The sequence below is a fragment of the Drosophila suzukii genome, chromosome 3 (assembly GCF_043229965.1).
Source record: "Drosophila suzukii chromosome 3, CBGP_Dsuzu_IsoJpt1.0, whole genome shotgun sequence".
Classification (NCBI taxonomy): Eukaryota; Metazoa; Arthropoda; class Insecta; order Diptera; family Drosophilidae; genus Drosophila; species Drosophila suzukii.
The window spans coordinates 25845603-25869898 of NC_092082.1; the positions used below are offsets into that span (position 1 = coordinate 25845603).

At 42.8% G+C, this 24296-nt stretch overlaps 5 protein-coding genes across 8 annotated transcripts; 2 read left to right on the forward strand and 3 right to left on the reverse strand.

Moving 5' to 3' along the window:
* Positions 1 to 556: 556 nt before the first annotated feature.
* On the reverse strand, positions 557 to 1875 carry LOC108007670 (transcription elongation factor, mitochondrial). Its single transcript, XM_017071391.4, has 2 exons — positions 1632 to 1875; positions 557 to 1576 (listed from the first exon to the last, which is right to left on the reverse strand). Exons 1-2 carry the CDS (start codon positions 1814 to 1816, stop codon positions 625 to 627), a joined length of 1137 nt encoding a protein of 378 aa, XP_016926880.4. The 5' UTR covers positions 1817 to 1875; the 3' UTR covers positions 557 to 624.
* A 432-nt stretch (positions 1876 to 2307) lies between these two features.
* LOC108007698 (transmembrane protein 64) lies at positions 2308 to 12158 on the forward strand. 2 transcript variants are annotated; one of them, XM_036816027.3, is made up of 4 exons: positions 2316 to 3316; positions 8956 to 9079; positions 9442 to 9603; positions 11666 to 12158. In XM_036816027.3, the coding sequence occupies exons 1-4, from the start codon at positions 2631 to 2633 to the stop codon at positions 11783 to 11785; spliced, it is 1092 nt and encodes a 363-aa protein (XP_036671922.3). In that variant the 5' UTR covers positions 2316 to 2630; the 3' UTR covers positions 11786 to 12158. The 2 variants fall into 2 exon arrangements, 1 of the variants encoding a protein (XP_036671922.3); XR_011604263.1 differs by lacking the exon at positions 8956 to 9079 and having other exon boundaries at positions 2308 to 3316.
* Positions 6429 to 8474, forward strand: LOC108007696 (xaa-Pro aminopeptidase 3). Its single transcript, XM_017071431.4, has one exon. It carries the CDS (start codon positions 6754 to 6756, stop codon positions 8368 to 8370), a length of 1617 nt encoding a protein of 538 aa, XP_016926920.4. The 5' UTR covers positions 6429 to 6753; the 3' UTR covers positions 8371 to 8474.
* On the reverse strand, positions 11892 to 20666 carry LOC108007697 (alanine--glyoxylate aminotransferase 2, mitochondrial). Of its 3 annotated transcripts, none has more exons than XM_065864967.2 (4): positions 20510 to 20666; positions 16001 to 16310; positions 14109 to 15183; positions 11892 to 12298 (listed from the first exon to the last, which is right to left on the reverse strand). In XM_065864967.2, exons 1-4 carry the CDS (start codon positions 20529 to 20531, stop codon positions 12167 to 12169), a joined length of 1539 nt encoding a protein of 512 aa, XP_065721039.1. In that variant the 5' UTR covers positions 20532 to 20666; the 3' UTR covers positions 11892 to 12166. The 3 variants fall into 3 exon arrangements, with proteins under 3 accessions (XP_065721039.1, XP_065721040.1, XP_016926923.3); XM_017071434.4 differs by lacking the exon at positions 11892 to 12298 and adding an exon at positions 13618 to 13915 and having other exon boundaries at positions 20510 to 20665; XM_065864968.2 differs by lacking the exon at positions 16001 to 16310 and having other exon boundaries at positions 20510 to 20601.
* A 90-nt stretch (positions 20667 to 20756) lies between these two features.
* On the reverse strand, positions 20757 to 23913 carry l(3)04053 (lethal (3) 04053). Its single transcript, XM_017071430.4, has 4 exons — positions 23046 to 23913; positions 22184 to 22986; positions 21419 to 21606; positions 20757 to 21353 (listed from the first exon to the last, which is right to left on the reverse strand). Exons 1-4 carry the CDS (start codon positions 23704 to 23706, stop codon positions 21242 to 21244), a joined length of 1764 nt encoding a protein of 587 aa, XP_016926919.2. The 5' UTR covers positions 23707 to 23913; the 3' UTR covers positions 20757 to 21241.
* Positions 23914 to 24296: the final 383 nt, after the last annotated feature.

Below are 24296 nucleotides of genomic sequence, written 5' to 3' on the forward strand. Positions count from 1 at the left end.
AACAATATCCTATAGCTTCCACAGGAATGATCTAAAAACTAAAGAAACAAGTTATATTTTCGAAGCTTTTGGAGATATTTTTTTTTACCAGAGTTCGTAAAAAAACATGTTTATTGTAAAGAAATTACATAAAAAATGTTTGACATGTGTGTCAAACACAATAATGTTTAAATGTAAAATATAATCGTTTCCACACAACCCACTTGTGCTTTTAACACGAAGTTCTGTTATAAACAACTCCTTTGTTAAAAACAGCTGTGTGGCTAACAATTACTTTTTACATTTTAACACTTTTAAATTTGACACGTCAACAATATTCTGATCACTCTCCGTAATAAAAACAAATTATTTAATAATTTAGAATTACATTTTATAGAAATCGGACGACTGAATCAATAGCTGCTTAGAAACAATCGGAAATGTAACGGAACTGTACTAGGGAAAAAACAAGAAACGCTTAAGATAAGTGCCTTGACTATCATATACCCTTTACAAAGATCAATATTAAATACCAGGGCCACCCAGCGAAGATTTAAGGACGTGGTACTCAGCTAAGTCTTTTAGTCTGATTTGCGATTTTATAAAACGAGTACAACAGTTCAACTTAAAGACAATCCCTAATAGTTATTGCGACGCACTAGCTCCGCAAGCTGTCTCGCTCGAAGCGGAGCTTTTTGCGTTCCGAGTCACCCGAGCGATGCTCTGCGCATCCTGCAAGAGAACGAGGCGAGTAAAGGCCAAGCTAAGTAAAAAGGCCTGGCCCAGAAGCTCGCGCTGGTAGCGCTCCTGCTGCGCGAAAATGAGGCGGAGGTCAGCTGGAAAGTGCACTTGTTGGCGCAGACTCAGCGGAGACTCTGTTCCGGGGAGCTGATGTTCCACGTTGCAATGACTCCGCATCATGGCCAATATTGTGTCTTCAGAAGACACGCGCTCCGTGCCCACCAGGTGATTGAAGAGACGAGCTGAGAGGAACCGGCGCATATAGTAGAGGTTGTTGGCCTTATTTTCATCGGCATCCGACCGGGCCATCAGCGAGTAGCTCATGATGGCGGCAACTTGGGCCTTCTGGATGTTCACGTTCTGTTGATCGGTGCTTCCCGGATTGCTGCTGGCCTGTGCCATCTGCGGACTCTCTAGTACGTAGCAGTCGGCCTGCGGTATCTGGTGGGAGACATAAAGGCAGCGGCGGCAAAGCTCTGACAGGTGCAGCTTCTTGTCGTTGAGCTCATGGTGGTGCCAATGGGTGAGAAGGCAGGGGGCATCGCTGCTGGCGATCTCTAAGCGCGCCCAGCTTACACTGGTCACCCCGATGCGCACGCCCACGGCAGAAGCTATTCGTTGGCGCTGCGCCTCATCCATGGATGGTGTAATGAACGGTGCCACTCGCGCTGCCTTTGACTTCTTTTCCGGTACAATGATCCCACTGTCCACAGGCGCGAGCACGCTCTTAAAGAACTTGGTGGCCGCCTTCAGGCCGAAGCCTTCCACGTACAGGATGTCACTGAGCTCCTGCAGCGGACCGTGGCGGATCTTCCAGTTGTGCAGTTTGGTGGCCCTCGCCTTGGTAATGTCGTAGCTGGAAAGAAAAATGAGCTGAGTCCCATGGAGTACCATGTGTAGTGTCCACCCACCTGATCATCTCATTCGTGCCAGTTTCGTTCATAGTCAGCAGGATCTTCCGACGCTCATTTTCCGAGTAGGCGGGCAAGAGGTTGGTGTCCTGGTCATTTCCCGGCTGTCCAGTTTTGTGCTGCTGCGTGGACGATAGGCGAAGGCATCTGGAGGTCAGGGCTAACGATGAGCGCGTGCACAACATATTTAAACATATTTTAACTCGTAGTTACTCAATACCAATCAGCTGAACGAATAGTGTGACCAATCTTTTGCATTGCAGTACTGCTCGAATTAAAATCATTTAGTTGATTTATTTAAAAAATATGAGTCTTATACACACCAGGGTAGAAAAATCAAATTTTTAAAATTATTTTTAAATCTTTAAAAAGTTGTATGAATGATATTAACATTTTTTCAATTTACACGATCCACGTCGAACCATCGAGCGTAATTTTATCATCAATTTTGGGATTCAGGGATCTAAATACTGATCTACTGAAACCTGCACTAATAAAAGTGAGATAATTTAATTAATTTGTCCCAATTTGTTGCTTCTTTTGCACAGTCTTGCCATAGCCAGGGGCGGCTACATATCCTAACAATTGCCAGCCCTGACTGAAAAATAGCTGAACCTGCAACACCGCTGCTGGCTCTCCCCTGCGCTCTCTATCTCTCTCTCCCGCTGCGTTGCGGGAACTCGGAGTTCCAATTGTCCAATTCCAATCGGAACGTCGGCTGGCAGACGTGCGTCGTTTGCTGAGCGGGTGGTGTATATTAATGTATATAAACAATAAAAGCGTAATTTCAATTGAATCAAGACAATAACAACGGTTTCTGGGACTCGGTTGCCTTGCCATATGTGACACTCAGCACACACATGCGCCCGTAAATTCCGAAAGTTCGACATCTGTTTCGGCGCGGATGCGGTTGCTGGTGCACGAAAGTGAAATTTCGCAGCGGAAAGTGCAAGAGAAAACGGAGAAAGGTGCCTCCAGAGCTAACCGTTAGTCCTGGTCATGTCGTCGCTGGAACTCGAGATCAGCAGCGGCCGCACCAGCAACAATAATAATTCGTATGGATATGCGACCAACAACAACAACAGCATCATGCAGAAGCCAGTACCCGCCCCCTCGACCCCCGCCTGCGCTCAGCTGATCCATGGCAAGGAGGGGGACCCACTGGAGGGCAGTGCAGCAAACACCTCCGACCCCTCCTCGGTCGCCCTGCTCGTCCTGGAGTCCTCGGAGGACAGCGAGTGTGACCCCTTCCTCGCCAGCAGCGCTCCCAGTCGAAGAGGGCCCCGCCCCCCCTCCTCCTCCTCCGTCCTCCGCAGCCGCAAGCGCAGCTCTTGGTGGGGACGGGCCCACGGCTACCTCACCCGCAACTGGTACCTGGGATGCCTGCTGCCCGCCTGCCTCCTGGGCGCACTCGTCTTCATCGGCTGGGCGACGCGGGACTACGCCCGCCAGCTGCTCTTCTGGATTGAGATGCAGAACGCCTGGATAACCTTCGCCGTGTACATGGCGCTCTTCGCCCTGGTCAGCTTCCCCGTGGTGGTGGGCTACTTCGTCCTGCTCATCACCGCCGGCTACCTGTTTGGCTGCCTGCGCGGCTGGCTCACCGTGATCCTGGGCGCCAACCTCGGCATCGCCGTGGCGCATGCCACCATTCGCAGCTGCCGGCACCGCATTCCCGTGCAAAGGTGAGTTGCTAGGCAAAACACTGAGCTACACATCTTAGCTAAAGCTTGATTTGTAGTGGAAATTATAACATCAAGCTTAGAGGAGGTCCTTGCCCTTTTCAAATTGACCAAAGCGGACTGGTTTCAAAACGTTACAATATGCAGAAACATATATTTTAAACAGACTTTAACATACTCCCTATTACTCGATTTTTTCGAAAGAGTGGTGATTAGGGCATTATTGTATGTGTACATTTTTGATTTGTAGTCTTAGTTCTATGAATGAATTCGATTCATTGGTTACGGATAAACATATTTTTACGTTACGCCGATTCGTCAATAATCTTATTTTACAAAACTTGCACAAACTTTCATTTATTAGGCGATATTTCAATATCATTAGTTGCAATAGTAACAGTATATAAGGTCAATACATGAAACAGAAACCCAACCGAACGTAAGTAAGGCAACAGTTATGCGTTTGTTTGTCAGGAGGTGCTAAATACAGGGCACACAGAAACGATTTTACAAGCGGAATATTAAGCAAATTAGGTATGGATTTCTTAAAGCTATGCATGTGCACTCGTAAAAAATGCAAATTAGGTATTTTCCATTTCTAAGCAGAGTATCTATCAGACGACTAAACAGGGAACAACGCTGTGTTCGATTCCCTCGTCTATCATATTCCCTTACTCAGCTAAAGAGAGTGCTTATATCTGGAGATATGCCAGCAGCAAAGCGGCTTTTTCGGATTTTAGGGGGCCACATGCGTTTACAATGTTTGACAAAAGGTTCTTTATGAACTTGAACAATTTGTACTGGGGCTGATAGGTATTTTTTGTGGACATTAGAGTGAGCGTGGCAGAGTTTTGGGCGTAATGGTGGACTTGGCAGGAACCGCGAGAATCCGACTGCTTAATTCCAACTTTGTAGCTTTTGTGGTTTCGGAACACGAAATCGGAATCTATAGGAAAAATCTTTCAGATTTTGTAACGTGTACTCTTGGGCCAAGAAAAAGTCCTGATTTTGGCTTTGGTTTCGAATTGCAAAACTAAAGTTCTTTCGAAGTCAGATTCAATAATTTTGTTTCATAAAAAATTTAACTTTATTATAAATCAACTTGGAAATTATTTCCTTCTGATTTTCCGACAAAACAAGAAACGTGAATCCTTAAAATTATTTTTCAATTTGCTTTGGTGTTCGACTCTTTGACTCGACAAAAATGAGTCAGACCTGTTCATATCAATTCAACCTCACTACTTGAAAATATTTAAGTGAACTTTTTACTTGATGTCATTCCCGTTAGAATAAAGCGAAAAGTATGCAGAATGTAGGAAGAGTTTCTGACCTTATAAAGAAAATCTTTTCTTGATCAGGATTACTAGCCGATCTAGGCATGTCCGTCTGTCCAAATGAACGTCGATATCACGGAAACTACAACAGCCAGAGCGTTCAGATGCTGGATCCAGAGCGGCACAGCGAAAGTAATTCCTATCTGGTGCCTCATTTTTATACCCTTGCAGAGGGTATATTGATTTCAGTCAGAAGTTTGCAACGCAGTGAAGGAGACGTTTCCGACCCCATAAAGTATATATATTCTTGATTAGCATGACTAGACGAGTCGATCTAGCCATGTCCGTCTGTCCGTCCATTTCTACGTAACTTTCCCAAAAGTCTTATATCTTTTGCAGGTAGTATATAAGTCGGAACCAGCCGGATCGGACAACTATATCTTATAGCTCCCATAGGAATAATCGGAAAAAAAAATTATATCTTTGGTGTTTTTTAGCATATAACCTCCTAAGCTTGGAAATAACATTTTTTAATTAGTTTTGAATTTTGAAGTAAATTTTATCGAAATCGGACGACTATATCATATAGCTGCCATAGGAACGATCGGAAAATTGGTGGAAAAATAATATGAAACAAATTTTAGCTTCGGTGTTTTTCAACATATAACCTCCAACGCTTGGAAATAACATTTTTTAATTAGTTCTGAATTTCGAATTTAATTTTATCAAAATCGGACGACTATATTATATAGCTGCCATAGGAACGATCGGAAAATTGGTAGGAAAATAACATGAAACAAATTATAGCTTCGGTGTTTTTTAACATATAACCTCCTACGCTTGGAAATAACATTTTTTAATTAGTTCTGAATTTCGAATTAAATTTTATCAAAATCGGACGACTATATCATATAGCTGCCATAGGATCGGTCGGAAAATTGGTAGGAAAATAATATGAAACAAATTATAGCTTCGGTGTTTTTTGACATATTATCTTATACTATTGGGAATATCATTTTTTGTGTTTTTAAATTTAATAATTATAGCTGCAAGGGTATATAAGCTTCGGCTTGCCGAAGCTAACTTTTTTTCTTGTTTCTTTTTAAATGTGTATAAAAAACCCAAAATGTAACACTTGTTTATAAAAGTGATCTCATTCTAAAAAATTTTAAAACTCCTTAAGAATATGGTGATGAAAGTTAAATCGAGGGCTATGATCTCGGAAACTATAAGAGCTCCAATGTTTGAATTAAGCATGCAGATTCAAGAGCTTCTTGCTCAGCGAAAGTTTATTTCAGTAAAGTGCCACGCTCACTCTACGCCTACAAACCCCCAAGACTGTGGCGCCCACAGTTTTGATGCTAGAATAAAAATTTTAACAGAAATATTGGATTGTTCATTAAACAGCTATAACCCAGTATAGTGTTCTTCCTTGTTAATATTGGGAAATGTTGTAAGTTGTTTTATACACCCTTGCAGAGGGTCAGAAGTTTGTAATGCAGTGAAGGAGACGTTTTCGATTATTATAATATTTATTACTTTATTATTATTTATTATCATCGAATCCCCCGATATGGCCATGCCCGTCTGTTTCTATACCATTTGCGAGCTCAGCTTAAAACCTAGAGATCTGAAATTTTCACGGTCGCCCTAAAATATGTTACGCCCCGATCTTACTGGCAAAAATTAAATACATTTGGCGCAGTGCAAAACCTGTTGACATGAATCCTTTCAAATCCTTTTTTTAATCGTACCTGCATCAGGGTAAAAGCGAGTGCCGATCGGACGCGGTTCCCTTAGGAATATTCAGAAACAATTCCAAAGTTATTTGTAAAGATATTTCACGTAATGTAAAAGCTATTGACATGGCATTCTTCTCGCTACTTTGGGCATCCAATTTCGGTAAAGTCTGCAAGGGTTTTAAAATTTCCGTTTGCCGAAGATAGCTTTTGTTCTCGATTTTGTTTGCAAATTTTACGCATTACGAACTTTCGTTCTTGGTTATATTGACAAGTGTCACAACCCGGCTTACCATTTTAGCGACCTTTCGAATCTTCGGTCCACTGTAGTGATGGAAATCAGGGCACCCTTTTGTCCAACTGTCTTCCATTAAGCCAACATAGTTTTTTGTCTGCCTCTGTCCTGTGTGCTTCCTTTGATTCTCAAATGCTGCGATCCCTTAAAAATTTGAAGTTTTCTGCCTGGCGTGACGTGCGTCGTGGATGCTCTGTAGTGGTCACATCGGATCGAAGTGATGTCCATCTGGTGCTGCCAACAGTCATTTCATCCGAATTCGCCAAGAGAATTCGGCCGCTCTCAGTGCCTGACCTTATCGATAAGTTCTCCCGCGATGCCCCAGGGGGCCAGTTCGCCACAATGGCCGAGTATCTGCACAGCGATCCGAGGCCCGAAGCAGTCCTGGTGCCCGAGGAGATCGATCTCCATCGAATAATGGCATTGGATGATCTTAATGCCTATATGCACGCGAAGGACGCGTTCAAGGAACCACAGAGAAAGAACCGGGTATTTGCGCATGTCCTCGTGGTGGCCGGTGCCGACTCAATCCGGAGATGCCCCTTTCGGCAAAGATCTGAATTTCTCTACCTCTGCGATTGCTTGAGGCCAGGAGCGGCCTTGGTACTCCATCGCAACCGAAAGCGAAAGGCTGGTGCGTTGCTCTTCCTTCCCGAAGAGGTGGACTCGCAGCTTTGCTCGATTTATAGTTATATGCATCACGTGGAAGACGTTCTGCCCCTAGCCATGTTAAAGAAAAGTTTGCTCTGGCTGCTAAGGGATCAGTCTCCTGAGCTATGGCACTCCTTCCAGACCTCGAGTCCAGTCAGCCGGATAGTGCAAGAGGCGGCCGACGAGGCGAAGACGCCTCTGTGTAACCCCCGGTACATCCTCCAGTACACACGCACCGTTAAGACGTCCAGGGAGCTGTGTGCTCTGCGTCGGGCCAACGCTATTGCCGCCGGCTCCATGGCGGAGGTGATCGCGCAGCACCAGAGCAATCCTCAGGAGTTGGCCACATCCTTTGACTACAAGTGCCGTTTGAGTCACGCCCAACCGGACGCATGCAAAGTATCATGTGGTCTAGATGGCAATGGGCTGTGGCAGATGGATGCTGGCTGCCAGTACGGAGGCTACGAGGGTGGATTGGCCAGGTGCTGGCCCAGCTCCGGCCGGTTTACGCCGCCCCAGAAAATGCTTTACGGTGCTCTTTTGGACATACATCGCGATCTGTGCTCGTTAATACAGTCGGCTGGAAGTGAAGGAGCTGTACGCACCCCCCTGGAACTGCATGCCGCTTACCTAATCCTTCTGGCCCGGCACTTGAAAGAGCTCCGGGTGTTACCCAAGGTTGACATGAGTCCAGCTGAGACTGTCGAGGTGGCCCGCAAGTACAACTGCTCTCCAGTCGTCATCTCCCACGTGGGCCTTGGTAAACGAGACACCAGTCGAAGACTCCTTGACTACCCCTTCGCACCCGGGAACGTCGTTTCGCTGCGCCTGTCCATCTCTATTCCCGATGACTGCTGCCAGGCCTACCCTGAGTTCCGAGGCATTATCTGCCAGCTCGGCGACACCCTGCACATCCGAAACGACTATTCCGTCGAGGTACTCACTGCAGTCTGTCCCAGCGAGCCCCAGGAGATCGAGGTATGCTTACCTGCCGTCCGAGCCAGATCCCCACGATTGTGGGCTGACAGGGACCAGGTGCTAGGCGCCACCAGCATGACCTCACTGGCGGCGACTAAGGAAAGCACAGAAAATTGCTGAAGATATGGGCAGTAATTCCGCGGATTTAAATTCGTGTTTCCACAATCACCGCCATTTATTCAGGTGTTTTATAGGTATATATTAAAGCCCGATTTTTCATACTACTTTGTTTGGTTTCTGTAAGCACGTCACACAGCTGAATACCTTCTTAGGAAGTTGCTCGGCTGGTTTGCAGTTCCTTATCAGGCATTTATAAATATATGTGGCTCGCCTGTGAGAAGTAATTGCAAAGGCAAAAGCTGATAACAGCAGGTTTTTACATTTCCGCCAATTACCGTCAAAACGTATCTAATTTTCAATTATAGCTGCAAATCAAATTTCCTCAAAGAAAAGTATATTTTCTTACATAATATTTACCAAGCGTCGTAAAGGCCAACATAATGTATTAACTGTAATTATATGATAACATGAAATCCTCGCCCACCATTCTTTATGGGGCTAACTGCCGAACGGTGGAACTCGCTTATGGCCCCCATAACCATTTCCTGATTGTGGGTTAGATAAACGCAAGTGTAAAGTTAGGTTAGTGAATAAAAGCATATATTTTATCTCTGATAAGTATTGTTCGATCGATTCTATTTGCAGGTTGATCAAGAACGATACGGGACGAGCTATTCTTCGCGTGATATCTGGACCAAAGGCATTTCGGGTGGTGCTCTTTACGCGACTTACCCCCATTCCCTTCGGAGTTCAGAATGTGATATTCGGAGTAAGTGGCCCAGAGGCAGGTCTGACCAGATTGCAATTGCTAAAGGTTTTAATGGAGGTGATACTGTATTTGACCACCTCCCTTATAAGTTTAAACATAGGAATAAGATATCACAGCATGTCACTCAAATTTTTTTCAAATGCAAAAATACCCTGAGTGAATGTAATTACACGGGTGATTTAATCATTTTTAAATAGAGGGGAGAAACCCTCGTTAAAGCAAACAACATTTTTACTTGAAATGAAAACCGGTTTACTCTAAATGTTTTCTCACTGATACCCCTTTTTGCCTATAACTTAGTTCAAGTAAGGCATGACACGCTGTTTCAGACCGAGTTTTATATCAGATTATTATTTACGCAGATCAGTTCCATCAATACGAGAGACTACCATGTGGCCACAATGATTGGGCTGCTGCCAGCCCAAACTATCAATGTTTACTTGGGCTCAACGCTAAGATCGATGCACGAAGTTCTTAATGATAATGATACCAAGCTGACAGGCTACATTAGCTTCGTATTTGAGGTGAGTTCGCTCCGGGTCGTATTGACTCCTTAATGTTAGTACCTATTGTGACTTGACTTAGTATTATTATTTGTTACGTATTACCAATACAAACAACTTTTGTATAATATTATTAAATTATCGGAAAAGTTTGCTTAAATCAATTTAACTAAAACAATTATTATAATATAGGTATTCAAGAACAGTATTTGAAATTATTAATATAGTCTTCATTGGTTCCACAAATTTACAAAATAAAATCCGAAAAATGCTCTTGTTCGCTTGGATGTCAACTTCAAGTTTCAGCTACCTTACAGTCTACTAATTTTAATATTTCTCGAGCTCGTGCCGTGAGTACGTACATATGCATGCAAACCATTTTCAAATGGTAGGCATAATGGCTGTTTTAATGTAAAGCTATTAATGCCTTTGGGTGTCCGTTTTTATATCCCTTCAGAGGGTATTACGATTTCAGTCAGAACTTTGCAACGCAGTGAAAAAGACCTCTCGAATTATCTACGCATATTCTTGATCAGCATCAATAGATTATGCGATCTAAATATGTCTATCTGTCCGCTTCAATGCAAATTAGTCTGCTAGATTTTAAGTTATCTGGGTGAAAATTTTCAAGAAGTCTTCGTTCTATTGCAGGTAGTATGTAAGTCGAACCAACCGGATCGGACAACTATATCCCTTAGCTCCCATCCATTTTTCTATAAAATTAAATTAGCTTGCTGTGTTTTTTTTCAAATGAAATATGATTTTAGAAAAGTGTCTAATTTAATTTTAAAGAAAAATAGTTGGTTAGCTTGCTGTTTGAATATTATATAACATTTCATATTTGTGTCTCATGATGAAGTACCGTAATTTTTCGTTCACTTTTCGATTTTTTAATGACAGGGTGTTTTGGCTTTTTAGTTCCTTATTTTTTATATCTACATAATCGTCTTAAAAGATATGGCGATTATAAATAAAATTGGTGTTTAAAACTTTAACTCGCTATAATAGGTGAGCGCGAGCTAAGCCAGAGAAATTTAATTCGGTTTTAGCTAGTTTCGATTAGTACATTCCGCACGTGAAGTCCACATTGCGTTTAGACTCTCATAATAAGATTCTCAGCAATTAGATGGGAATTGATCAAATAAAAACACCTCTCCCCGAGTAGAAACAATAAGAGCTGGAGAGCTTGGATTTCAGATATAGATTCATTAGCTTCGTAAGCAGCGCAAGTGATACTTCCACTCCAACGCCCGCAAAACGCCCAAAAATTGTGGCGTCTATGCTAGAATACAAACTTTAGCTGATAGTTATGTATTTATAGGATGGAAAAGACTTTAAAAAACTCGATCTGGTTATGTCCGTTTGTCTGTCAGTCTGTCCGTCCGTTTGTCTGTCCGTCCGTATGAATGCTGAGATCTCGGAAACTACAAATGCTAGAAAGTTGAGACTTGGTATGTAGCCTCTTAAGCTTCTTCCGGAAGTTTATTTCAGGATGGTTCCAAGAATTTTCTAACGCCCACAAACGCATATAACGCTATAACCTGTCTAGCGACTACATTTTTAAAGATTTTGTAAAAAAGTAAATTAAATTTTAAATCGGACCATTTATTAAAAAGTTATGACCAATTAAAGTGTGCAATCTTGGTTACAGTCTCTTTGCTGTTTGCGTATCTCCGTCTCCCGCGCACTGCCCTTAGCTGAGTAACGGATATTTAATAGTCGATGGTATCGACTACAACGTTCTCTTTTGTTTCATGTGGGCAGTTGACAAAATCTTACCCAATGATTTTATGCATTTATCTAGCAAGAACATCGCCAATGACGTCACAGCCAGTAGATACAAAGTTAGAATGTAAAGTATATAAAGATTAAGTAGCGTATTTATTTTTATTTATTATTATTATTTTCTTGTTTAAAACGTTATTTTTATTCAGTTTTGGACTATAACCATAAGTTATTCAATCAATTGAAGCTTTTAATGTTCACTTACCAAGTAATTTTAAACTAAGAAGTGACAATAGTAGTGCTTCTATTGTAATTTTCGTGATCAAGACTATTTCTTATCCATTTTGTTTATTTAAAGGTAATTTGTGGAGTGGCTCTGATGTTCTGGGTTCTGCAGAAGGCGAGGAAAGAGCTGTCAGAGACGCTCCTCATTGCTGATTACAATAACGAGGGCAAACACTCTGACATCCAAGTCTAGCAGAAGCCACGTGGGGAGCAGATTTCCCACAGGAGACCCACCCCAAGAGAACCTCCTGGAATACTGGACAAGACTGCATTTTTGCATTAACTAGATTAAGCGAAGGTGATTTTTGAGTTATATTATTTATTTATGCTCAAAGCAATGCCATGAATACCAAACATTATGCTAGTTAACCATATATTCGTCAATGGATTCAAATCCCACGAATCCCATAAGAAAACGCTCTACATCACAATCTATTTCTTAAAAATAAGAATGTTTACAATTAAGTCAAAGCCTCGCTCAGAAAATGCTAATCTTAGGATTCGACTAAAACATTGTTCAATTACTAGTTTGTAAGTGAAGCGAATAAATGTGCTCTATAGTTCAATCAGCTTTTTAAGTTCTTTGGCTGTTTCTCCAGCTCCGAGGGCTTTTGCTCATATGGAACTTGAAGGCTGCCTCTAATGTCTCCAGGGTGAATTCCACATCCTCGGTGCATAGGCACAGGGGAGGTCTCAAACTCAGCACCTGAAGAAGGAAGGAAGAACAATATAGGACCTTTTAAGGCGACGAGTATTTTTTACTTGACTAACAAAATTTTTGGTGGTTTCTTACATGCAAAGTAGTAGTGCTACATATATAACTTATTGACAGTAAAAGCAGAATACAAATAAAATATGAAGAAAACCTGTCTACCTACGCCTACTTTTTACGATTTAAAAAATAAATATTCCTTTAATACAAAAAAAATTTACCCAATTTTAAAATTTATTTTTTGTATTAGTATTATAACTACAGATGTGATTGTTTTTATGAATAAAGGATACTTACTTATAAAGCAGTCCTAGAATTGAAAATGAGTACTTTTTATACCCTTACATTTTCATTTGTAACCCTAAAAAGTGTGTATGTTTTTGATTAGCAACAGTAGATTCTGAGCGAACTAAGTTCAAAATTAGATTTAATCTTAAACCGATTATATTTAATTGGAAAATTAATTTTATCTCACCAAAGTTCTAACAGCAAAAATACTTTTTTACATTTAATCCGATAGGACAACTATATCCTATAGCTCCTATGGGAAGGATATAAAAAGACTGGAAACTATTTCAGTTTCATTGTTTTTGATCATATTTTTGTTTACCATAGGGTGTACCTTAATATTTCAGGATAACAAATTAAAATGTTTTTAAATCGGACGAATATTTTCTCATTTGGGATGTATAATTTTTAAGCCCGTTACTCGGCAGCGTGCCACGTCCACTCTAACGCCCACAAGCGCCCATAACGCCAAAAACGTATAGTACCCACATTTCTTATATTCGGTAGAAAATGTGAATAAGGTTTGGTTTTGACTATCAATATCGCTCTACAGGACAAAAAGTGTTCAGATCAGGCCATTCATTAAAAAGGAAGAGCCCAGAAAGTGTGTATAAATCCATCTCCCTCGCACTCCACTTATCTGAGTAACGGGTATCTGATAGTCGATAGCATTGACTATAGCGTTCTTCTTTTGTTTTTAATAGCTAATTCTATGGGGACGACTTTAGACCATGGAATTTCTTTTTTTAATTCTTCGGACTGCTTCAGCAAATTGGTTAGCTACTTGCCTACGCAGCATGGCAAAGTCTAAAAAATATTCGTCACAAAAGTTGATATTAAAAATGTATGTTAATGGTGCGAACGTTACTAGTTAAAAGGTTTGTTTGTTTGATTACTTTTTACCGTACTAAAAAACATAAGGAACAAGACTTCAAGTTGTCTTGCGTTAAGGACTTCCTGTGTCTTTGTGTCTCCCTTGGCACAATTTGAAAATCAAATGTACCTGATTAACATACGATTCACTATAAGGTTTCGTAAAACATTTAATGTACCTATTAAAATAAATTTTTAAAATATTAAACAACCGAAAGCTCAGGGACTTAAAATTGTCCAGAGGTTCCAATTAGTTAAATAGATTAATAAATGCAACTGAGACCACCCTGCAACCGCTCTACTGGGTATGAATGTATCTTATCGTCGTCTTCACTCGAATCTTTGTTAATTATGCTCGGATCGGGACTCCGTGATAGCCCGGGCCAGCACGTCCAAAGCGAACTTAGCGTCAGCCCTAGTGATGCACATGGGAGGCTTGATTCGCAGAACCTGTAAAAATGAACGAAAGGATGTACAGATAGAGACAGGAGGAGTGATAATGCACCCGAAGAAGAACCCCCTAAGAGTCCACCTCGCCTGGGGAATCTTCAACGGAGGCCAATTTCTTGTTAGTTTGACGTGCAACGAGGACGGAGGAGCCCAGATGAGGATGCACCTAGCTTAAGGAGGAGCTCCTACTTACGTTTCCATGGAGACCACCCCGTCCAAAGAGCACGCCTAGGTCCTTGCACTTCTCCCAGATGTCAAGGACGTGCGGCGTGGCTAGAGGAGTACGCTTTTCGCGATTGCCCACCAGTTCCACCCCGATCATCAGACCTTTGCCCCGCACATCGCCAACAATGTCGAAGCACTGCTGCAGTTCGGCCAGACCTTTAAGAAGATAGGTGCCCACGTCCAGCGAGTTGCGCTGCAGCTGCTCCTCCTCGATCACGTCCAAGACGGCAATGCCCACGGCACTGGCCATGGGATTGCCCCCGTAGGTGTTGAAGTGCAGGGCTTGCCCCAGTGAGGCGGCGATCTCCGGCGTAGTGACCACGGCGGCCAGCGGAAAGCCGTTGCCAATGCCCTTGGCCATAGTGACTATGTCGGGCACGTAGTCGTGGCCTTCGAAGCCCCAGAAGTGCTCTCCGGTGCGCCCAAAGCCAGTCTGCACCTCGTCGGCCACAAAGAGTCCTCCGTTAGCCCTTACCAGGGCGGCCGCCCGCTTTAGATAGCCTTTGGGGAACTGCACCGTGCCACCGACCCCCTGGATGGACTCTGCGAACATGGCCGCCACCTTGCCGCGCGGCAGGGAATACTTGAAGGTCTCCTCCAGCTCTTTGTAGTAGGCGTCACCGGCTTGACAGCCCTCCCGACACTGGCATTCGCGCGTCGTCTGCACAGGCGAGTCCCTGCAGTTTGAGCCGCCCCAAATGCCCTGGTAGGGATCGGGGTTCATCACGTGCACCAGTCCGTTGTTCACGCCCGGCAGCGGGAAGCGCCAGGTGGAGTGAGCGGTCAGACCCATGGTGTAAGGCGACATTCCGTGGTAGCAGTTGCGCAGGGAGAGGATGTCCTGGTTTCCCGTGTGCATGCGCGCCATCAGCATGGCGAGATCGTTGGCCTCAGAGCCTGAATTAACAAAGCAAACGCTTTTTAGGTTCCCTGGGAACTTGGCCACCATACGCTCGGCATATTCATGGATTTTGGGGTGCATGTAGATGTTCGTCGTGTGCCATAGCTTGGCGGTCTGTTCGCTTAGTGCCTGGTTCACCTTCCTATTGGTAAATGCAAATGATTTTATCATCTTTAGAGCTAGATTTTGCCGAAAGTTATGAAATATTCAGTATGATAGGCTAATAGGCCAAAAGGCACGTGTAATTTTTTTGGGCGGTAAGAAAATATGTTGTTAAAAAAAAATATGTTGTTGCTTGGCTATTGGGATTTGGCACGCAGATTCTTGGGCTTCCTGCGCAGCGCAAGTTTGTTTCAGCAGGGTACCACGCCCACGAACCGCCCAAAACTGTGGCTTCTACAGAGGCTAGAATAAAAATTTTAACTGAAATGTATTGTTCTCATCAATACCTATCTATTGACCCAACAAAAGCTTGCCACGCCCACTCTAACGCCCATAACTATGTATAGGATCGCGGGTAGGTGGTGCATTTCAATCTCGCTTTGCTGCTTTCATATCTCCGTTTCCCATTGGACCTTTAGATGAGTAACGGGTATCTGATAGTCGAGGTACTCGGCTATAACGTTCTTTCTTGTTTTTAAGTTTGTTAGCTGAGTAACGGGTATCTGATAGTCGCGGCAATCGACTATAGCGTTCTATTTTGTTATACCTTTTATTTCTGGAATCTTAAAAAGACAAAGAAGAACACTATAGTCGACGGCCAGTTACAGCTAATGGTAGTGAGATGGAGATATACATGCAGCAAATCGGCTGTTTCCGAGATGGCACACTTTGTTTGCTTATAACTTGTTAATGATAGTCTGTTAAACAATTGTTGGGAATAGTTTGCAAACAAACGGACAGGTGGACATAGATTTATATGAATGCTCTCTGCAAGCTTATAAAATGCCCTCGCTTACGGGTGACAGTGCCCGACGGAGACAGTAACGATTCCGCCAAACATGTCCAGGTAGCGCCGTCCCTCGTGATCATAGAGCCACTGCATGTGGCCGGTGTGGATGACGAGAGGCTTTTTGAAGTGCGCCTGGAGGTTGGGAGTCAGGTGATTGCGCCGCGTCTTGAGGATCTGTTCGTAACTGGAGCCTTCGTAGGCCACCGGGCGATGGTTGCACTCTGGCATCTCACTTAACAATTCGTTTATCACGGCGGGCCCTACCTTTGAATGCACCTTGCGCACCGTCGACTTCGTTAGAACCCGACTAGTCTGAGCTGGAAAATTTAAAGTACATGAAGGTTAGTCAACTAATACAAAAAAGATAAATATTCGTAATTTGTATACCCTTGCAGAGGGTATATTGATTTCAGTCAGAAGTTTGTAACGTAGTGAAGGAGACGTTTCCGACCCCATAAAGTATATATATTCTTGATCAGCATGACTAGACGAGTCGATAAGCCATGTCCGTCTGTCTGTCTGTCCGTCCGTTTCTACGCAAACTAGTCTCTCAGTTTTAAAGCAATCGTGCTGAAACTTTCCCAAAAGTCTTATATCTTTTGCAGGTAGTATATAAGTCGGAACCAGACGGATCGGACAACTATATCTTATAGCTCCCATACGAATAATCGGAAAAAAACATTTTTTTTAAATTATATATTTGGTGTTTTTTAACATATAACTTAAAAATAACATTTTTTAATTAGTTCTGAATTTCGAATTTAATTTTATCAAAATCGGACGACTATATCATATAGCTGCCATAGGAACGATCGGATAATTGGTGGGAAAATAAAATGAAACAATTTATAGCTTCGGTGTTTTCTGACATATGTATATACTATTGGGAATACCATTTTTTGTATTTTTAAATTTAATAAATATAACTTCAAGGGTATACAAGCTTCGGCTTGCCGAACTTCCTTTCCTGTTTTTTATTTATTCGATTTGTTGCAGTACATTTTGTTTTCCAAAGTTATTGTAATTAAAAAAAGCGTCGGGATTAGACTAAAAGACCAAAAAGCTCACTCACAGAAAAATACGTTCTCAATATCAGTATTTTCAATCTTTAAAGTGAGCCAAGATCGACTCATACAAAAATTCTCGAAATCGAGATCGAAGTCTTCGTGTGCTCTCGATATGGAGATAAAGTCTTCTTGGTTTCAACATCCAGTCAATCTAGAGCTCGAGATGAATAGTTCTCGAATTCAAGCATAAGTTATTTCTATATTGCGATTACACTCTTCTCGATTTCGAGCATACATAAATCGAACTCGCTTCCAGGTTCCATTGTTAAATAAAAATGTTACATTTTTTACAGCTAAGGGAGTGTAGGGTAAGGCGGCGAACTCGCCAAATCTCATATGTGACGTCACGTCAAAAATAGGAAGTGACTGTAGTCAATTTACTAATCGTGCCGACAATGTATTACATTATTTAGAGCTCGCGTAATTTGTTCGTGAGATAATTTTGACTTCAAAGGTTGAGCAAAAATTTAAAATCCTATTCAATTTATATGTGTTTCAGCAGTGCGAGAGCAAATATTTGTGGAAAAGTCAGATAAATATTTATGTACAAGTATGAATAAAATCTTTAGCAACTGTTCTCGGTACTTTGTGTTTTTTGTGCGCATTATGTAAGTGACACCATCACATTTCAAATAGTACCTTTTAGGGTATCGTCACAAACATTAGGGTATAAAGATTTCATTTGTTTTGTATTTCTTGACATTATATAATTATTTTTTTCGTTTCTACAGCCAATAACTAAAAAAACAATTATTTTGTGTTGGTTTTTAGGAACTAGAAAATAAACAACTTAATTTGTTCATTTTTAACCCAGAACTGAGGTACATGTTCAACTTTTCTTGAAGAAAAAATAAATAATTTTTACATCTGCATATGTAGATGTCTTTTACCATCGATCTTTTACGAGAACATGCTTAATAGATGTCAGCAACTTTCTGCTCTTAAACTTTTAAAAAATATTAATATTTGTCACTTTACCTTACCCTATATATATTTTCTCATCTAACGGCTTTCATTTTAATATAGGGTGTAAAGTGTTATAAATTTGGATAACTTAATAATGAAGTTTCTTGATGAGTCCCAATCACTGGAATAGCCTCTTTTATATCGTCATCCCTTATGTACCTAAGGCACTCGTAAGAAACTCTGGCTCCTACCTCTACTGGAAGATAGAAACACGATAGAACACATTTCACAAAAACCAAATATACATCTATCGCGAAGAAGTCTCATCTAAACTATAAAAAACATTTTATAAAAACAAAATTTTTGCGAATATATGTCATTCAAATGACTTCTAGAAGTTGAAGAGATGATAGAAAAGAAAACAAACAAACAACGCGCCAACAAAAGGAAGAAACGAAGGCGATTATTCGCCGTTACCCCTTTATTTTAGACAATTCCTCGGGTCACCGATTTGATCCATGCTATTATTTTTCGACCAAGCCTTTTTTTGTTTCGCGGTTTGTCTGTTGTTAGTGCGGTTTTGTGTTTGTCCTGTTTTTTATATCGTGTTCTGATTAACCGGTCATCAAAAAGAATATTTATATAAACATATATATAAATAAGAACCTTCAACTTTTCAATTTGTATGGAACAAGGATTAATTTGTTGATATATGTAAAATTCTTTGGTTCGATTTTATGGGCCATAAAATTAATTCAACAGGTAGAAGGAGGGCGTATCTGGATCAGGATCACTAGCCAAGTCGATATACTCACCTGCGTCTGAACCTATGATGAATTTTGGCTATTTCACTGAGTTCGCCGTATCTCTACAATTTCCCTCGATTTGAAAACGTATGGGCTTAACTTCTTTGGGACAAAATGTATATGTATTTTTATGTATATGTTTTCATTTGTATTTTTTAAACAACCAAAATAATACGACTTTTTGTACTTTCAGCGGATATATCTACATTAATTTCGGTCCGATCACAATTCGCCATATGTATTCTGAAAGGTTAATCTATTTCCTTTCGGAAAATGTCATTTGCAAATTTGGTGGACTAACAATTTTCGAGATTTTTTATTTTGAGTAAGAAAACAACTAGACTAATAAACTTGAGAATTTATCCCCAACGGCCCCGAGATATCACCGCTCATTCACACAAGCCATTTGATATTCTTTTAGCGTTACCTTCGATTGGTTGCGATCGTACCATCACAGTAGATTTTAATTTTTTCGTGTATATATAGTAGTCGCCTTCGCACACTCCCGATGACGTTCCTATGGCAAATGTATGGTACAATCGTCCGATTTTATAAAAATTTAATCACAAATTCATGAAACATTAAAAAAATAAAAGAGTAGAAGATAATAAGTCAAAAAACACCGAAGCTATAATTAAAAGAACATTTTTTTTTGTTAATATGCCTATGGAAGCTATAGGATATTGTTGTCCGATCTGTCTACCTGCAACAGAAACTAGACTTATAAGATTTCATCCCGATTGCTTTAAACCTGGAAGACTAGTTTGCGTAGAAACGGACAGACGATCATGGCTAGATCGACTCGCCTAGTGATGCTGATCAAGAATATATATAACTTATGGGATCGGGAACGTCTCCTTCACTGCGTTGCAAACTTCTAACTGAAATCATTATACCCTCCGCAAGTTTAAAAAGTTTTGAAACTGGTAGCTTTAGAATAGTTTCATAAAAAACGCAAGTGAATATGTCGGTGCTATTATGTTGACCACAGCTGTTTATATTTTTACAACTGGCGAGGCAGTAATGTTGATATTCTTAATAATGGAACTGCAACGCAATTTCCTAGTAAACATGCGATTGCTGGGAGTATAAATTTTAAAGAGAAACTTTTGTTGCACTTGCCCACGTGTTGTTAAGTTCAGACCTGAATTGTAAACAAATGGAAGGTCATTGACCGTGAATTATCCAATTCTCCGTACTCAACTTCAAATACGCAATAGGAAGAAAAATGAAGTCTTCCATTAATACTGAGGCGTTGTCCCCATTCCAACCGATAAGAACTGGCCCCCCGCCGGCAGCCTAGGCCACTTGAATTCTCAGTGCGCTTGGGACGAGCTCTGGATTATCAGCCACCTGTCAAATTATCAACTCTCACCTTATCTCATTAACTGCGAGCACACAAAATTTGACCCAACGTGGACAAAACGTGATAAGCGGCTACCTAAAATGTTCTCGGTAGAGCCAGCACACGGAGAAAAACGGTCTATAATTTTTCTAAGTGCACAACAAAACATTTTGGTTCAATCACTCCCTAATAAAATTCTAGTGCATTACAAATAAAAATATTACAAATTATTTCTCGACACCTAGATGAATACATTTTACGGTTCCACAGATAATTCTTTCCGTGAAATATGCAAACACTTGATTTATAGCGCCAGGAGCCAGGGGCCAAGAACAAAGTCGTAAATTGCATCAAAAGAAGTTAATCCTCGGCGGGTTCCGCAATAAACTTACCCAGCCATCTCTTATACATCATTTCTGATTTCAGTTGTGTTCCAATTAGCGAGGCAGGTCGTCCGCGCGTATCGGCGTCGGTGAAGCAACTGATCGTTGATTCCAGTGCCGGTGCTTAGACCTCGGTTGGCGGAGAGCGCTATCAGATGGAGAGCAACGTCAAGGCTGCAGGAAAGCGTTCTCTTTCTGCTAAGGGGCCTGTTTAGAAAGCTCTGGGAGGTTTATCACACAGTGGGTAAACAGCTGATTGTCTCATAATAATTTATTTCAATTCTTGTATGCTATGTACTGAAGCACAAACTACTGAAGTGCACAGGTAACCCTTTGTTTTTAACAAAAAATATATCGCATTTATCGCTCCTTGTTTGTCGCTGCCTTATCCCGGATCCAATGCGCAGCTTCTTTTGGATAGCAGACAATTAACGTTGTAGAGTACTTTACATTAGCCGTCGATATTAGGTAGGTCTTTGAATATGCTATATCGATTTATCAAGTATGAATTATATATTTTGTTTTATCAACCAACATCACGAGTTTGCGCTTTGATTCTCACATTGCCCCTCCCCATTCCTCCCGGACATTTCCGACCAGGCTTAGCCCAATGCAACAGATAATACGGAAACATAAAACATTCGTGGGGTCATCTAAAAACAAGCTCTAGGCGGCGGCGTGGGCTTCAATGTTTACACAAACAACAATAACCAATCTGAGCTAGAGTCGATCCCTGGCAGTTCAGTTAAAATCGGTGTAAAGGTCGGGACTTCGGGGCGTTGTTGTTGGCTGGCCCGGCTGTTCCAGGTTAGCCGCCATCTGGCGTAGATTCTCCACGCCAGTCAGCAGTTGCCTGCAAGGAGTGGTGGATGCACGGTCAGGTAGGTTTTCTTTAACTGGTTCTTACTGGTTTCTTACCTCAGGTTCTGTTCCGCAGTGTCGGCGGCTCGCAGTAGATCCCTCGACAAATGATGCGTTCTGGACGGTCGTGGGGTGCTGATACCACTGCTGGCGGCGCTCTCAGTGCCTCTGCCAGGAGTCGCCACTGGGACTCCACCTGCGGCACAATCAGGAACGCCGCTGCCTCTTAGGGTGCTTAGCTCCGCCTGAAAACAGTTTTAAGAATTAAAATATTTGCGGCTACTTATACAAGGTCACCAAGATGTTATTTAGTTAAGTATTTTGACAAATTAAAATATTATTTTTTGGCTTTCGCCATTATGTAAATTTTGATCGACAATATGTACATTTTAATGTACACTGCGTGACATTTTAGGGGTTTGAAGTGAAGCCCAAAATTGGAATTCAAAGTATTTAAGTTAGTTTAAGGAACTTAAATAGGTTTTGACCGATTCCGGTTATGTTAAAACCTATTTAAGTTCCTTCCCTTTTGATCGATTCCGGTTATGTTAAAACCTATTTAAGTTCCTTCAGCTTACAAAGCGTTTGGGTTTTACAGCAAAGTAAAAATTTGATAAAAGTACACATCTTAAAATAAAATTTGTTTTTAAAAATATAGCGCAGTTATCGAAAAATGGCTTCAAAATGTCATTTTATAAAAAATTGTCTTTGTTGTGTTTTTAACACTTCTTTTTACAATTTAAAGCAGTTTCGGTAGAGCTTTAATTAACAATGGTTTAAGTAAATTAATCGTCATTAAGCATTTCCGGAAAGGGCACTCACCTCCAATTGGGCCAACTGTCGCCTTAGGTGCTGCGTGGCTTGTGTGTTGGTCGTCGTGGCCAGCGCTTCCCGTCTTCGAGAGGCCTCTGAAAGCTGTAGCAGCTGCTGCTCAAAGTCACTGGCCCTTCTGGCTTGCACATTAAGTTCCGCGCGAGCCTCCTGTAGCTCCTGTTGCAAACGCTCGTTCTCCTGCCGAAGTGTCGACAGTTGCAACGTGCTTACCGCATCTTGGGGAGGCGAATCAATGGAATTCGAGGGCAGCCCGATAGCCACGTCGGCTAATCGCTGAGACGAGTGAATTATGGGGCCATCAGACAGGAAGTCCGGCAGCATTTTAACGGTAGAGCCAGTGGCTGGTTCTCCGGAAGGACCGGGGACGGAGGCAGCACTGGGGAGACCCCTGGGTGCAAGCGCAGACGGTAGCAGCCCCACAGCTCCGCTCGTTGCCTCAGCTGCTCCGAGAGGCGAGTTTGGGGGCGAACTCAAGGCATCCTGACCGCCGCACCAAGCGTCCGGCAAGTGATCTTGCACAAAGTCTGGCAGGGCGGATGCAGCAGCCGCCCCACCGCCGCTGGCGCCACCCGCTCCGTTGCACGTGTCCAAGGGCAGGTCCAGTTTCATTTTGGGACCGGCGGACAGCACTAGTCGAGTGGGACGCTGATCGCGGTTTCCAGACGGCCGACGACGCGGCGAGGACGAGGGGCACGGCAAGTGTGGTGGCATCTCGTAATTGGAGTAGGATCGAGGCACATAGCGCGTTCCAATGGCGGGTTGCTGGTTGGATGCTGCCGATGGGAAAATATCTGACGGAGTGGGGAGAGCGAGTTAGAGAAATCGCGAAAAAGCCCTATCATGAACTCACCGTCATCTATTCGCTCGTCGTAAAGCCTGCTGGTGTTGCGCACCTGTGCCAGCGCCACGTGGTCATCGTCGTCGTTGTCCAGTGCGTCCTGCACGGCGTCGTGGCCCAGCCGAAGATCCGGTCTTAAGCGGTGCTGGGACTGGGATCCGCCGCTGCTGCTGGAGGGACCTCCCCCACAGGCTGCGTACTCCGCCAGACTCGCCTGCGAGTCAAAAGAGCTGAAGCGCGGGGATCGCTTCATCCTGGACGATGCACTGCTGCCGTTCACGTCTGGCGGTTGCATGTGGGAGGCAGAGGCTGACTGGGGCACCTTTGGCCGGGCGCCAGTAGACGTCTGCACGGCTGCCGAGGTCACCGTGCTGGTCGGAGCCGTCACAGTGCCTGTGCTGCTGAGAAAGTGCTTAAAGGAGAAGGAGGACGAAGACGAGGAGGCAGCTCCTGATCCGGCGCCCGTAGACGTGGAGGCCCGCATGCTGGAGTAGTCCGTGCCACGACCATTCAGACACACGTCCGCCACGAGATCGTTCACCCCTTGGGAGGTGGGCGCCGACTCCTTGGAGGCCACCGCCGCCTCTGTCAGGAGCGCCTGCTGCGCGGTTTGGGGAATCCGCTGTTGAGGGGTGGCCGTCGCCGACGCTTCGGTCGTACTCCCATTTGCCATTTAATTGCAAACGCGGTCGATGGTTGCCGGGAGGTCCTGCTTGAGTGTCGGCCGTGCTGGGAGATGCGTCTGAGTCCTGCTGCCTGTGGCGTCTGCTGTTTCCCTGCCTCCTGTGGTATCGTTCTCTCCTGCAACTCAGTTATTTTCGCATCCCATTTTCCCCTGCGACTTTTCACTCGGTGTTACCAGATATTGAAACGGCTGTCCCCAGTGTGGCAGCTCCGATAACAATACAAATTCCTACATTTTAAATAATACCCAAAATTTAATTTTGTTGGCTCATTTTAAACATTATACACCAACACTTTAGGGTTGTTTCAAACTGAAATCTAGAAACTGTCCTTGCGTTTGAAATCCCTTTCACACAGGCGCTTAAAACGCCGTTCCCGTTTTTACCTTTGGTTTCTGGAATTGTTTCGTTCAGACGCGGGTATTTCAATCATGTGTAAGCAGAAGGTATAAATGATGGAGCTCTATTAAAATTCTGAACTCCAAGTTTCATCCACAGTTGGTGCTTAAAAACGCCAGATTTGGCGGGAAAAAGGTCGAGGTGCCAGCTCTGGTTCTGTGAATCGTCTCGCGGGCAGTGT